This window comes from Schistocerca cancellata, chromosome 1 (assembly GCF_023864275.1).
Source record: "Schistocerca cancellata isolate TAMUIC-IGC-003103 chromosome 1, iqSchCanc2.1, whole genome shotgun sequence".
In the NCBI taxonomy this organism is placed as follows: Eukaryota; Metazoa; Arthropoda; class Insecta; order Orthoptera; family Acrididae; genus Schistocerca; species Schistocerca cancellata.
In genome coordinates this window covers 1,037,825,129-1,037,841,847 of record NC_064626.1, presented here as the reverse complement: position 1 = coordinate 1,037,841,847, position 16,719 = coordinate 1,037,825,129, and the positions used below count along the sequence as shown (strand labels likewise).

The following is a 16,719-nucleotide window of genomic DNA, read 5'->3' as shown; positions in this document are numbered from 1 at the left end:
CGAGCAAGTATTGTCTCGAAAACTCGAATAAAATATTAATTACGTACACAAAACATCAACTTTTTTCTGATAAAACTTTCAGAAAACATAATTTTTACAGAACCAGTTGTGCGAGAAGACACAGCTTCCATTCTTTTCCGATTCAACATTGGAAATGATATAATGGACGAGCTCGAGAATACTAATTATTTCTCATTTCATCAGTACAAGCTATAACTTCATTAGCTACAGTAGTTATGTGATGTACTAGTATTCCTTCCAAAATCACAATAACAGTCTAACGGAACTTTTATATCTGTCTGACAACATGACTTCTTTCAGATGCGTGGACGAGAAGGACAAACCAGTTGCCATGGGGTTCGGTCTCACTCTGATGAGTCTTCTAGCATTCGTACCAGCGCCCATATTCTTCGGCTACCTCCTAGGTAAGTGGCACACGTGTGATAACTCGCTAACTGCCGGTTTTAAGTCACAAGACTTTGAAATTGTCCAGTGGATGAATTATAAACAACTTTCTTTTATTTTACAAAACGCATAACGCTGTAGTGTTAGTAATAATTTTATTTTATTTTGCTACCGGCTTCAGTTCTGAACCATTATAAACTGCAGCTGTACAACATACAAAAGTGGACAATGTGGCAATGCCAAACGAAATAAGAAAAACAGAAGAAGTGTAAAATCGATCAAAATACTCTCATGTCATACATGCTATAAAATAAGTTATCACAGGAAACCATAATTGCCCATAAAACAAAATGAAAATTATAACAAGATAAAAATATTATGGCACATTGAGACGAGGACAGCAAGTGATGTTCAGCAATACAAGTCCAAGAACTTCGAGGTCAAAGATGAAATCTTGTCCGAATCCAAAGAAGCTGCCATTAAATAATTACGTGATAATCAAATTCAGAATTGAAGTATTAATAATTGTACACTTAACAAGTTTGTTTGCGCGGCTATCCTCCGCAGCAAACACAGAAATAATTGTTTTGTAAATAAAACCGCTTTTACTTGCTGCAACTTAATTTATTTTTCCCAGATTCGTTTCGCCTTTTTCTTGCTCTATGGCATCTCCACTGGAATCTATAACGATACAGTTCTGTAATTTTTATGTAATTAAATAGTTCACGTCGCGTTTTTTGTGTAATTAAGTAATTACCTATAGTTTGCCGTCATCTACATTTTCCTCTCATTTGGTCTGGAGGTCGCACTACCACTTTATTTTCGAAACATAAGCACAGTTTTGTATTCCGAACTTTTTCACTTTGTTCACCATGTTCCTCCTTCTTTTTTGTGGCACAGAATTATTCTTTTACCACCAGATATGGTTATTTGTTCGAACACGGTGCTTTTAACAACGTTGATAATGGAGTTACAATAGTTACGTTGTTAGAAGCACAGTGCTCGAACAATTAGCTGTATGTAGTGGCAAAAGACTAATAGTATACAAAAAAGAAGGAGGAACATGGTGAACACTGTGAAAAAGTTCGGAATACAAAATTGTGTTCATGTATCGAAAATAAAGTGGTGGCGCGATCTCCAGACCAGATGAGAGGAAACCAGATCACAGCAAACTGTAAGTAATTACTTAATTGCATAAAAAATGCGACCTGAATTATTTGATAATCTAAAAACAAGAAAACTGTATTGTTATTGATTACACTGAAGATGCCTTAGAGCAAGAAAAAGGCGAGACGCGTCTAGGAAAAATAAATTAAGTTGCAGCAAGAAAAGGCGGTTTTATTTACAAAACAAGTAACACCACACTATACTGACATTAATTAAAAACACTGATTAAAAAACATAAAGTAACAAAGAAGACTGATAAATGTAAGCATATGAAATACTTCATAAATCTTGCTTGTTTGTTGCTTTATATTTTATTTTACTGGCCTTTTTACATACTGTTAATCAAGTATAGAACTGTTAATACTTCAGTTTTGAATTTGATTATCACATAATTACAAAATGGCAACTTCTTTGGATATGGTCAAGCCTTTCACCTTCGACCTCCGAGTTCATGCACCTGTGTTGCTGTACATCACATGTTGTCCTCATGTCAGTGTGCCCTAACATTTTTATCTTGTTACAATTTTTTATTTTGTTATCTTGGTAGTTGTGGTTTTCTGAGATAACTTATATTTAAAACATTTATGAGGCGTGATACCTTTGCGATGATTTTCGAAAGTATTTTGATGGATTTTACACTTTTTCTGTGTTTCTTATCTCGTTTGGCATTGTCAGATTGTTCACTTATGTATGTTGTGCAGCTGCCGTTTATGGTGGTTCAGAAACGAAACCGATAGCAAAATGAAATAACAATATTACAGACAGCACAGTGTTACGCATTTTGTAAAATTTGTCCACGCTGTTGACCATTGCCTAAGCAAGACGTTCAAACTTGTTTCAGTTATTCTAGTCATAACTGCTCAAATATTATAATGCTCCATTACATTTCGGGCGCGCAGCGGCATATATTCCATTTCTTCTTCTGGTATTTCGACTATTTCGACTGTGTATCATTCTGTCATCTTCAGAGTGATCCGTCATTCTGCTCACTCTTAAGGCGATTGAACATTTCGGTTTACTCTAAAGATGGCTGAACGATAGGCGCCGAAATGTCAGAAGAAGAAATAGAATTTATACGGCTGCACACCCGAAATTTAATGGAGCAGTCATCGCCCCGCTAAAACATAAAGATGCACAAATATTATAATGTTTTCGTGTCTGCTAATAATATTAACCTATACTAAAATAACAGACCAAGCCACGAGAAATAAAACAAAATACACCACTAAAAGAAGTTCATAAAGTTAGCAGAGCTGCAGCATAAAATACCAGATGATTGAAACCATCCACAAAACAAATACACAGGTCTACAAAAACATCATGAGAACGCAGCTACTTGCATGATAGTCTGTAATACATACTTAAAGTTCAGCACGGCGTGGGTCTCACAAGCAAATGGTAAGTGACCGATAGCAGACAACATAATGTTAACCACATGTAACACGATTGCTTTAGAGACAACAATATGGCCCTCTTTGAGCTGCTAATTGGCGCCTAATGACATCGTAGATGTGCTCAATTGAGCTGATATATGGTAGCATTAGGGGTCACGACTCCAACAGTACTTTACCGTCGTGCTCCTTAAACAACTATAACGATAATCTGCGCACGTGACAGGGAGGGGTATGGTGAAGGAGACATTCGAACGAAAGAATGCCAATGGTAAATATTAATACTGAAATTTGTCGACAGTTTTCAAAGTATGTTTTGCAGCAACTACTGATTCCAGTGAATTCAGCGAGTAAGTTTCTTGCACTGAGATAACAAGAGTAATGGGATAGCACACGTACAGATGGCGTTAATACCACGTACACACGATATAAAAGTGCAGTGTGTTGAGAGAACAGTCATTTCTACTCGGGTGATCAATGTGAAATGGTATCCGACGTGATTATAGCAGCGCGACGGGAATATACAGGCTTTGAACACGGAATGGTAGTTAGAGCTAGGCGTATGGGATATTCCATTTCGAAAATTTAGGGAATTCAATATTCGGAGATCTACAATGTCAAGAACGTGCCAAGAACACCAAATTTCAGGCATTACCTCTCACCAAGGACAATGCAGTGACCGACGGCCTTCACTTTACGATCGATACCAGCGGTGTTTGCATAGAATTGTCAGTGCCAACAGACAAGCAACACTGCGTGAAATAATCGCAGAAATCAATGTGGAACGTACAACGAACTTATCCGTCAGGACAATGAGGCGGAATCTGGCGTTAATTTGCAATGGCAGCGAACGACCGAAGCGAGTACCTTTGTTCAGAGCACTGCGTCGCCTGCAGCGCCTCTCCTGGGCTAGTGACCATTTGGGTTGGACGTTAGACGACTGGAAAATCATGGACTGGTCAGTTGTGCCCCGATTTCCGTTGGTAAGAGCTGACGGTAGGGTTATATTATGGTGCAGACCCCACAAAGCCACGGACACATGTTGTCAACAAGGCATGCCGCAAGCCGGTGGTGGCTCCACAACGGTGTACGCTGTGCTCACATAGGATGGACTGTGTCCCAGTTACGTTCGGCTACTTGGAGACCATTTACAGCCATTCATGGACTTCATGTTCCCAAACAACAATGGAATTATTGTGTATGCCAATGCGCCATGTCATTGGGCCACAATTATTCGCTGGTAATGATGATATTTGGTTTATGGGACGCTCAAATTCGGGGCTGTCAGCGCCCGCGCAAATTCCCAATCTTTTCACTGTCCCGTCTCTCCACTTTCCGGAAAGATGATGAAATGATGAGGACAACACAAATACCAAGGCTCTGGGCGGAGAAAATCCCCGACCCAGCCGGAAATGGAACCCGAGACCCCGTGATCCAGAGGCAGCAACGCTAACCATTAGACCACGAGCTGAGGACGCAGTTATTCGCGATTGATTTGAAAATCATTCTGGACAAATGGAGCGAATGATTTGGGAAGTCATCGAACATTTATGGGACACAATTACAAGGTTAGTTCGTTCATAAAATCGTGCACCGGCAACGCTTTCGCCATTAAGGACGGCTATGGAGGAAGGGTGGCTCATTGTTTCTGCGGGGGATTTCCAACGAGTTGTTGGGTCCATGCTACGTCGAGCTGTTGCCCAAAGGCGGCCAGAAGGAGGTCCGACACGATATTAGGAGGTATCACATGACTTTTGTCACCTCAGTGTACACCGTATTAGGTCACCACCGACCCTGCCGTGTCCAGGAACGCGATGTATACTGACACGACTATTGACTTGATACCTATATCAGGAAATGGTTGATCATCTGATCAGGCTACTCAGTATGATTTAAATAATGTGATCTAGTCTCGCTGCTGTCATTTAACACTGTCGTTTACTCAAGAAAATGCTAGTGGATTCCCTACCATCGTGTCCTTCAGTAGGGGTTGTTCTCATTTACACCTCTGACAAGTCCCTGGTATTTTCGGTTATAAATTTGTAAATCAGCAGCTTTCTCCATTCTCGACTGAAACTTTCTGTTATACATTCTGATCATAAATTATTTTCCTAAAAAAATAAATTATTTGACAAGAACAGACTTGTGAGACAGTTCACATTTAAAAAAAAAATGTTAACTGATACTGAACAGTCAATTTTCTGTATATAACGAGCTTGAAAAACACCCTCAATTTAAAAAAAATGCGGAAAAACAAAGGATTCTGAAAGATTCCTTTCAGCAAATAATAAACCCTTTAGACACTCACTTCACAAGTTACAATAGTTTTCTTTAATTCCTATTACAGTCCCCGTTCTATTTGCTTCCTCTTCTTAGAACTCACTAAATGAGGTATATAACTACTACAACTGTACTCACTAACAGTTGTGTCATTAAAAAAAGCCGCTTCTGAACCTCTATCAGAAGCAGTGTAAGTAAGAAACTTCAACAGGTGACAGAAAAACTCGCTGTTCCCTCTTCGACTGCATACAGGGAGAAACTTGCTGGCAGATTAGAAATGTGTTCCGGATATGGGTTTAAACCTTCTACCGTTAATCACGTTTATTTCAGGATTCCTAGACCCGCAAAGTATGCAGGAGAACTTCTGTGAAGTTTGTATTGTAAAAGATGAAGTAATGGAGGGACTGAAGATGTGAACGAGGGTCGTGGGTCGTGCTCTGAATGCCCTGTCGACAGAGCACTTCGACACAAAAGGCGATGGTCCCAGGTTCGAGTCCCTATCTGGCACATAGTTTTAATCTGCCAATAAGTTTCAGATCAGCTGCACTCCACTGCAGAACGAAAATTCATTGTTTGTAACGAGTGTTCAAAAACTGTGTAGCCAAAGTGGCAGATGTGATGAGAGAGAGGACGTTAAATATATTTCGATAAGCAACTGGGTGTTGGAAATACGTATTGAACGAGGAGTATTGGATCTGATGGAGAATAAAACAACATAATTTGTTTCAGACCTGTATTCTTGTATATAGAACTAACAACAGACAGCAGACATATGTCAAACAGTTATAGTTCACTTTTCTTTAAGCTTCCAGCTTCGGCACTTCACTGATGCCATCCGCAGGCACCAGTGTATTGCTGAAACCGGTAGATTAAAGAAGAATAAATAAAAACATTGAAATGCGGCTGTTGTTTGGTTTTTGTTCTATATACTATCTGATCAGCCACTGTCCCGAGTACATGATGGGTCGCAGAAGACTATATTCTTGTGATCAGTGTTTCAGTAACTGTTCAAAATGAGCAAAATTACTTCAGCACAAAGGCGGTACCGATGTAACAGGGCACCCCGTGTTTGATGGAAAATGCGTGGCATGTTCTTCATACGTGTGACTGCTGCAATAGTTCATGCAATTTATTTCTCTTCTGGGTCCATAGAGGCAGAACACACTTCAGTTTTTATGTAGCACCAGCGAAAGAAGTCCAGCGCGATGGTGATTGTCGATCTTGAGGACCATGTGCAGAGCTCCACTTTACACTGATGGGCCAAAACACCATGACCACTGCCCACCGCGAGGCTGAATGCCGCCTGGTGGCGTTTCCCACGCTTGACACAGCAAGGAAACAACGTTAGTGGGAGAAAATGAATGGGAAGTCATTACAGCGAAGATAGGGGCGGCAAATGCGGAAATCAACTGTTATAAGCAGTTTTGACAAAGGGCACATCCTTGTTGTGCTGCGGCTTAAAAAGAGAACCACTGACGAGGCGAAGCTAGGACCGGTGATCTAAGCAATTTGGTCCCTCAGGAATTTGCACACAATTGAACATTTAGACAGTGATCTGTGGCAGGTCTGATGACAGAGTACAATGCTGGTACAGGCACAAGTGTTTCGGAGCACACCCTTCGAAGGCCATTGTTGAAGATGGAGCTCCACATCACACGACACCTATGTGTTCTTGTGTTGATCCAGTGACATCGTCATTTACGATTGCAGTGGGCACTGCATCAGTGAGTTTTCGCCTTGGATCAATAAAACGTATCGCCTGTCGAATGAATCGCATTTCTTGTTACACCAGGTCGATGGCTGACTCCTTACATGCCTTCATCCAGGCGTATGGATGCTTGAAAAGTGTACCGCGCCACAGAAGCAGGGTGGTGAGAGCAGAGGGTCGAACCAGTGACCCACCATGAACTGGAACGCTGGCGCCCCATCTGCTGCTGCGTGTAGCCGGTTGTCCGACACGCTCCGCCGTCCAAGGCAGCTGCTACACTTGAATCCTCTTCGTTAGAAAACCGGCACCTATTTATACGCGGCTGTGTGCCTCTGTTTTGCTAACGCGCCACTCCGAGTCACATAGTCATAACACCTAGGTTGCGCCAGAGGGCCCCTTCTGACTGTAACTTGCGCCATGCAAACTGCTGCGTTTCCTCTTTTCAGTGGTTCTACGGCCCTGTGGCCTCTCTTATACTTCGAAACCGCTGGCCACCGTAACTTACTGTCAACAGACCCGCGCGTGGCTGTAACTTGGGCACTCAGAAATATTGCACCGAATCTAACTTTCCTATCTTTAACGGTGGTGCCGCTGCAATTGCGATGCAGGATTGGCTCAGGTGACTGTTAACATAGGGGGGTTATGTAGGGATTTTACTAAAGAGGATCACGTAGTGATTGTAGGTGGGGCTGGAAATAGTATTGACAGGGATGGGAAGTATGGCATAGATGGTGACCTGGAAAAGATAGCCACTCAGACTGGCAACACAAATGTGCATTTCGAGGAACTATTTCAGCGTCACGATCGGCCTCATCTTAATACAGCAGTCAGGCGTAATAACATGAGACTTGGGGGTGCGCTGATGACAGAAGGCATGAGTCACATTTCAGTGGTGTCGGTGGAGTCTATCAGCAGGACGGGTTTCGCTAGACATGGCCTGCACCTCAACAGGTATGGAAACGAGAGGTTGGCAAAGCTTATAGGTGACAGCATAGGTGGGGGTGGTGGGATCACTCATGGGAAAATTCCGGTACTTGTGGGTGTTAGAGCTGTACCTTTTTTAGACTGAAGTCAGCTGATAGGTATTCCTGCTTAAGGGAAGTCTCTCTAACAAAGAAACCACTTTCGACGAAGCTTAGGTATCCGATTAATGAGGGAATTAGTATATTTCATCAAAATATACAAGGTATTAGAGATAAAGTTAGTGAACTACTTATAGATGTTGACTCTGAAATTATTGGTATATCTGAACACTTCTTAAATAAGGAGATAATTCAGAGGCTTCCTTTATCAGGATACAGGTTGGCTGGCAGCTTTTCTAGGAGCTCTTTGCGGTGTGGGGGAGTAGCCATGTATATGAAAAACGGTATCCCATTTGATTCAATTGATGTTTCAAAGTACTGGACTGAAAAGGTGTTTGAATGTTGCGCAGGTGTGGTTAAATTTAGTGGAGCTAATCTTCTTACTGTTGTTATTTATAGATCCCCAGACTCCGATTTCACAACATTGTTGCTAAAGCTAGAGGAGGTTTATCGTTCACTTTATAGGGAATACAAAAAGTTAGTTATATGTGGTGACTTCAATATTAATTGTATAAGTGACTGTGCAAGGAAAAGGATGCTGGTAGACCTCCTTAATTCATATAATCTTATGCAAACCGTATTCTTTCCAACGGGAGTGCAAGGGAACAGTAGAACAATCATAGACAATATTTTTGTTCATTCCTCATTACTAGAAGGGCATTCTGTTAGCAAAAAGGTGAATGGCCTTTCAGATCATGATGCACAAATTTTAAGTCTAAATGATTTTTGTGCTGCAACACATGTTAACTATAGTTACTAACTTTTTAGGAAAGCTGATCCAGTTGCTGTAGAGACTTTTGTAAACCTTATCAAGGAACAAGAGTGGCAAGATGTTTATAGTGCTGATACAGTAAACGATAAATATAATGCTTTCCTGAAGACTTTTCTCGTGCTCTTTGAAAGTTGCTTTCCGTTAGAACGTTCAAAACAGGGCACTGGCACAAACAGGCAGCCTGGGTGGCTGACTAAAGGGATAAGAATATCTTGTTGAACAAAGTGGCAATTATATCAAAACGTTAGAAACAGTCACAATCTAAATGCAGCAGCCCATTACAAACAGTATTGTAAGGTGCTTAAAAAGTTATTAGGAAGGCAAAAATTATGTGGTATGCGAATAGAATAGGTAAGTCTCAGGATAAAATTAAAACCATATGGTCAGTCGTAAAGAAAGTGGCTGGTCTGCAGAGACAGGTCGAGGATATAGAATCAGTGCGTAGTGGGAATGTCCGTGTTACTGACAAGTCGCATATATGTACAGTATTTAATAATCACTTTCTGAATATAGCAGGTGAATTAAATAGAAACCTAGTCCCAACAGGGAATCATATAGCGCTCGTAGAAAAAAGTGTTCCGAGACTGTTACCTGAAATGCTCCTCCACGATACTGACAAGAGGGAGATTGAGTTAATAATTAAATCACTAAAGACCAAGAACTCTCATGGATATGACGGGGTATCTAGCAGAATACTGAAGTATTATTCCATGTATGTTAGCCCAGTACTTAGCCATATCTGTAACTTTTCCTTTAGGAGTGGTCGGTTTCCTGACCGATTAAAGTACTAGGTAGTGAAGCCACTTTATAAAAAGGGAGACAGGGATAATGTTGACAATTATAGACCTATTTCTATCCCATCGGTGTTTGCTAAAGTTATCGAGAGAGTTGTATATACAAGTTTACTGGAGCATTTAAATTCACATAATTTGCTGTCACATGTACAGTTTGGTTGTAGAAATGGCTTAACAACTGAAAATGCTATAGTCTCTTTTCTCTGTGAAGTTTTGGACGGGTTAAATCAAAGGTTGCGAACGTTAGGTGTTTTCTTTGATTTAACGAAGGCTTTTGACTGTGTTGACCACAAAATATTACTGCAGAAGTTGGACCATTATGGAGTAAGGGGAGTAGCTTACAATTGGTTCGCCTTTTACTTTAAGAACAGAAAGCAGAAGGTAATTCTCCGCAATATTGAGAGTGGTAGTGATGTTCAGTCCCAATGGGGCACTGTTAAATGGGGCGTTCCCCAAGGGTCGGTGCTGGGGCCACTGCTGTTTCTGATTTATATAAATGATATGCCTTCTAGTATTACAGGTGATTCAAAAATATTTCTGTTTGCTGATGACGCCAGCTTGGTAGTGAAGGATCTTGTGTGTAATATTGAAATATTATCAAATAATGTAGTTCATGAAATAAGTTCGTGGCTTGTGGAAAATAATTAGATGATAAATCACGTAAGACTCAGTTTTTACAGTTTCTAACTCATAATTCAACAAGAACTGATATTTTGATCAGACAGAATGGGCATATTATAAGCGAGACGGAACAGTTCAAGTTCCTAGGCGTTCGGATAGATAGTAAGCTGTTGTGTAAAGCCCATGTTCAGGATCTTGTTCAGAAACTAAATGCCGCTTTATTTACCATTAGAACAGTATCTGAAAAAAGTGACATTTCAACACGGAAAGTAGTCTACTTCGCATATTTTCATACGCTTAAGTCATATGGTATTATTTTTTGGGGTAATTCTTCTGATTCAAAAAGGGTATTTTTGGCTCAAAAACGGTGTGTTCGAGCTATGTGTGGTGTAAGTTCGAAAACCTCTTGTCGACCCCTATTCAATAGTCTGGGAATTTTGACATTGCCCTCACAGTACATATTTTCTTTAATGTCGTTTGTTGTTAGCAGTATTAGCTTATTCCCAAGAGTTAGCAGCTTTCACTCAGTTAACACTAGGCAGAAATCAAATCTGCATGTGGAATGCACTTCCTTGACTCTTGTGCAGAAAGGAGTGCAGTATTCTGCTGCATCCATTTTCAATTAGCTACCACAAGAACTCAAAAATCTTAGCAGTAACCCAAACACTTTTAAGTCTAAACTGAAGAGTTTCCTCATGGCTCACTCTTTTTATTCTGTCGAGGAGCTCCTGGAAGAGCTAAAAAATTAAGCAAATTCCAGTGTTACATTCTTGATTTTCTTTATTTAAACTTACGACTTGTCGCCCGAATATGTTTCTTATATTTCATTTTATCCGTTTCTACAATCTACAACTGAATATGTTTCTTATATTTCATTTCGTCTATTTCTACAATCGTGTTATAATTTCATGTATTGACTCGTTCCATGACCATGGAGACTTCTCCTTAATGTGGTCCCACGGAACAATAAATAAATAAATAAATAAATAAATGGGGTACACTGAGTTGGGTCTCTATGGTAGTACTCAAAGACACCATGACAGCAATGAATTACGTGAACATTACTGCGGACCACCAGCATCCCTTTGTGGTTGAAGTCTGCTCTGATGGCGATGGCGTCCTCCAACATGATAACTCTTAGCGAAACAAGGCCAAAATCGTGGTGCAGTGGTTTGAGTAGCATGATAGTGAACTCACATTGATGTTTTAAAAACGCAGCAGATTTTCCTGATCAGTACCCAATGGAGCACATATCAACTGCGTGCCCACAAACCACCGTCCCGGAATTTCGAGGAATTTAGCGACTTGTGAATAGACATCTGGCGCCACATACTTCAGGAAATCTGTCAAGGACTTGTAGAATCCATGCCAAGTAGAATCACTGCTGTACTGTGTTTGAAAAGTGGACAAATACGCCATTAAACAGGTTTGGGCTCATTGGTATACTTATTTTATGTAGTGTACGCACAACAGTGCTACATGCTGTTAACTGACCCAAAGCGAACATTGAGACGACACAGCATGATGTATCTCAGATCTACTTTGGATAACGATATTTAAAAAATGTTCTTGCTACGGACGTCCTACATATGTTTAGCACTCAGTCAGTGTGACTTAACAACACCTAGTTGCTTAACAAAGTATAATTTTTGTCTTCGTCGTTATATACAGGGTGTTACAAAAAGGTACGGCCATACTTTCAGGAAACATTCCTCACACACAAATAAAGTAAAGGTGTTATGTGGACATGTGTCCGGAAACGCTTAATTTTCATGTTAGAGCTCATTTTAGTTTCGTCAGTATGTACTGTACTTCCTCGATTCAACGCCATGATTTCATACGGGATACTTTACCTGTGCTGCTAGAACATGTGCCTTTACAAGTACGACACAACACGTGGTTCACGCTCGATGGAGCTCCTGCACATTTCAGTCGAAGTGTTCGTACGCTTCTCAACAACAGATTCGGTGACCGATGGATTGGTAGGGGCGGACCAATTCCATGGCCGCCACGCTCTCCTGACCTCAACCCTCTTGACTTTCATTTATGGGTGACTTTGAAAGCTCTTGTCTGCACAACCCCGGTACCAAATGTAGAGACTCTTTGTGCTCGTATTGTGGACGACTGTGATACAATACGCCATTCTCCAGGGCTGCATCAGCGCATCAGGGATTCCACGCGACGGAGGGTGGATGCATGTATCCTTGCTAACGGAGGACATTTTGAACATTTCCTGTAACAAAGAGTTTGAAGTCACGCTGGTACGTTCTGTTGCTGTGTGTTTCCATTCCATGATTAATGTGATTTGAAGAGAAGTAATAAAATGAGCTCTAACATGGAAAGTAAGCGTTTCCGGACACATGTCCACATAACATATTTTCTTTCTTTGTGTGTGAGGAATGTTTCCTGAAAGTTTGGCCGTACCTTTTTGTAACACCCTGTATACAAGTGAAGCATCGAATTATTGAACACACTGTGTACTTACGTTTCAGTTACAGTTATAATAGCTGACTTCTCATCAATGCGTCCATTAGTGTACGTAACATAAGTTAATGAGGACAACAAAATCAGAATGAATTAAAACCGTGGAAGTAAACTTAAACTCAACGGCAGTTCAGACTGAACATTTTGACTGTTAAATTCAGAATGAACGCATACTGTTACAGATTCCACGTGTCTGGTGTGGGGCAAGACATGCGCCGGAACGGGCAACTGCTGGTTGTACAACGGCGAATCCCTGCGTTATATGCTCAACCTCACATCCGCTGGTAAGTTTCCCAAGAACTGGCAGTCCAAGTTAAAAGGGCTTCGAATGTAACTTTAACTCGAATTTAAATAAGATTTTCTCTAATATTGGATCTATAAATTTGTAACACAAAATTCACTGTGGTTCGACGCACCATACAGGTGAAAATGCAAACTTGTTCTTTTTTCCTGTAACTGGAGTCGTTCGTCTGCTGATGTGTTGTGCGTACATTTGTATGTGTATATATATATATGTGTGTGTGTGTGTGTGCGCGTGCGTGCGTGTGTGGCTGTCTGTCTGTGCGTAACTGTGTCTGTCTATGTGTATGATTACATGCAAGTTATTATAAGGATGAGGAAGAAAATAAGAATTTAAGTAATACGTATCCAACATTTTTTGACGTTGGTTCAGATTAGTAGTGTAAGTACAGGTAGCAATATTAGCAGTTCATTGAAGTCAGTTCAAGAAGCTAAACTCTCACGTTGGAAGCTCCTAAAAATGGCGGCTTCAACTTTGTGTTGTTTAACTCACCTCACATTTATATTCGTTATGAATAATGGTTGTAACAATTGAAGGCATTGATACAATAACTAGATACGTCGACTTTTGGCCGAAAATGAGATTTTACTGCCATTGCATAGTCTGAAAATTGTTCGATCGTATGGTGCGAGAATGAGACATGTCCATGAGACCAATTCAGACGTCGTCTATTTAGGGGAAGAACCAGAGATGTCCGTTACTTGCCTTGCCATTGCAACAAACAGTAGTCAGATTCTGGCACGTGAGTGTTCTTCGTAGACAAAAACATTTATTTTTATTGAATTTATGTAATATAGCAACTTGTAAAGAGTTTGCAGCAGTTACTTCTACCGGTGCGGTGATACTTGTGAAAGAAAAGGCCAAGTGATGCGATAAATTGTCTACACGATTTCACCAATAACACACTTGACAAAAATGTGGAAAATTTGCTATTATTTGTTGACAATTTCAGTGCCTGAAACGAAAATCATATCATGGTGCTCATTCTGTACACACAGTCATACATTTCCTGTCCCAGGACAAAACTTTTTACCCTGTGGACGTAACTTTGGGTTAGTTGAAAAGAAAAGAAGGAAACATGATCGGTTATACCTTCCATCGCTATCATCACCATCATCAGTTTTGTGCCATAGGTAGGTTTTCATTTTGTAACCCTCCATGCTCTCCTGTCTTCTCCCACCGTCTTCAGGTCGGCGTAATTTCCACTTCCCTTGATGTCATCCATCATCTTGTATCTCCTTCGTCCTTTCAGTCTCGCCCCACAAACTAGACCTTACAAAGCGTCTGTTAGGAAGCATTCCCGTCTCAACGAAGGTCCCATCCAGTTCTTCTTCCCTTCTCTTATAACATGCAACAGTCTTTCCTCTCACCAACCCTTTACAACACTCTTTCGTTAGTCACTCTTTTCTTTCAGATTATACTCTCCATTCCCCTTCACATCGACATCTCCAATTGTTCTCTTCATCCTTCCTTCAGATGTGTCCACGTTCCTACCCGATGGAGTACCACATTCCAGGCAAAACATTTGCCAAATTTTTCCTCACACTTTTATCTGGTTTGCCACATAATAATCTCTTCTTTGTATTGAATACCTGCTTCTCTATAGCAATACGAGTTTTCACCTCATAGTGACATCTCAGGTCTTCAGAGATCGTACTTCCAAGGCACTGGAAAAAATTCGTCAAAAATAAATCCAGTAAGTTCACTATGGATGATATTACACAAGATTATTCTCTTCCCATCTAAAAAAGTCGATTTCGTTTAACATCACGAATTCTGATAAAGAGAAGTTACCATTAGAGAGTAACGCTTCCTTAAATACTCCACTGAACACAAGCGTCTTGTTCGCTATAGTGTATCATTATTGCAAATTCTCTATCATTGGTATCGTCATCCAGAAAGGCTGAACTACACTGACATTTCCCAAGGAGAAACTCTATAAAGCACTTCCGACAGTTAAATATGAGGAATATAAAGATTTCTTGAAGCTTGTCAAGAAATATGTATCAGCCTCAGACATTGAATTTTAAAATAAGCTGATCTGTGATAGAACTGTTACACATTCTACACACAGTTCATCGTAACTAGAAGTTCAATGATTGTGTTAACCTTCCACAGCTATGACTTTTATTAGGATATCCATGTCTTTGCAATTTTCAGACTACTCATAACCTTCAGTAAACTGTAAAGAGTGAACAGTTGTTGTTTCCTTAGTTATTTGCTTATTCAGTTGACATCAAGACTGTAGAACAATATGTTTGGTTCAAGGCGGGAAAAAGTCCAGTTTTTTTATAATTTAATAAGTATCATAATAAAATATTGTTTACCTATGTAATAAGATATTACGGAGTGTTGATGGCCTAAATAGAGGTAGAAAAAGACAAGACCGATTGAAAAACTTTTTCCAAATTGTGGACAGTTTTTTGTGTTTTAGTCGACATAATGTAAACATGACTTACCTGATTTTTGCTTCATTGCCTTCAATAGAAAAAAAAAACATTCGTATGAATGCATTAATGAGAGTTTTCATTTCCAACAGCTTTTGTGACCGTGGGTACTATATTTGATGCTGGCGTCTGGTACTTCGTGAAGGACCTGAAGATATTTGACGAAGAAGTAAAGCCAAAAGAAGTGGAAGACGTTCAAGAGAAAATAGTTCTGGAGGAGTGATACTCTTGGAGACAGCGTACCTGAAAAATAAACAAGCAAGACATCGCTCTCGATAAGTTCCCACCTTAAGAAGCTTTCGCGAAGCAGACACCCACACAGGCTAGAGTTCTGGCCCTGGTCGTGAGCTGCTTAACTGAGACTTTACAGTGTACCTCTGTGTTGCTTTTTTTGAAATTCATGTACATATTTGTATTGTAAGACTTGTAAGCAATAATACCAAAGTGCCAAATATCTACTGCAATGAATCTGTACAAATAGTTTTTGTAACGTAATACATTAGAATCGTATGTTACCGAAACCGTTTCCTTGCTGTAATATAGCGGTTACGAGATTTGTGATACGATTGTTGCGACTGTTTCGTATTTAATGTGATACAAACAGTAATGTCTGGGACCATGTGCTGTTCTTATTATATTTTTATACAAGTGAGGCTACAATAAACAGATTTTCCTTAGAACTGGTCTTACGTGTACTGATGAACACAATTGCAAAAATGTTATCTTCTCCTTGTTTTAAGCTACTGTGGTGCAGCGGTGACCACATAGTAGGGATACCTACGGCTTGGGCAAAGCGTAATGCATGTGCCGCCAGCATCAAGCTGGAAGTATCTCGTGAATTCTTCTCAGCCCTGTTACCGTTTCATGTATTTTTATTTATTTTATCGATCCAGTGATTGTCTCATAATGAAACAGGATTTATAATCGCAATGCAATGAAAACAGAAAGCTCAAAATACACATACACATAGAATATGTAACTAATAAATCTCAAAGGAAACACCGATGTCAGTCGCAATCGGGCAACGAACTAATTCGATAGTTCGCAGCGAGTCCTGTAGTCCCCAAAATGGCTCAGACCCTGTTGGGTATCCACACTGAAGTTATTAAGACAGCGACGCTTTATATATATATATATATATATATATATATATATATATATATATATATATATAGGGTGTTACAAAAAGGTATGGCCAAACTTTCAGGAAACATTCCTCACACACAAATAAAGAAAAGATGTTATGTGGACATGTGTCCGGAAACGC

General features: G+C 40.1%; 1 protein-coding gene across 2 annotated transcripts in view; it reads left to right on the top strand.

Moving 5' to 3' along the window:
* The window catches only part of LOC126089994 (solute carrier organic anion transporter family member 74D), a 258,239-nt gene extending 242,107 nt beyond the window's left edge, over nt 1–16,132 (top strand). For both annotated transcript variants that reach the window (XM_049906953.1, XM_049906952.1), the window contains exons 10-12: nt 322–425; nt 12,887–12,988; nt 15,545–16,132. In XM_049906953.1, coding sequence (XP_049762910.1) covers nt 322–425; nt 12,887–12,988; nt 15,545–15,675 — 337 coding nt within the window. In that variant the 3' untranslated portion in view covers nt 15,676–16,132. The remainder of the gene's footprint in view (nt 1–321; nt 426–12,886; nt 12,989–15,544) is intronic.
* The last annotated feature ends 587 nt before the right edge of the window (nt 16,133–16,719 follow it).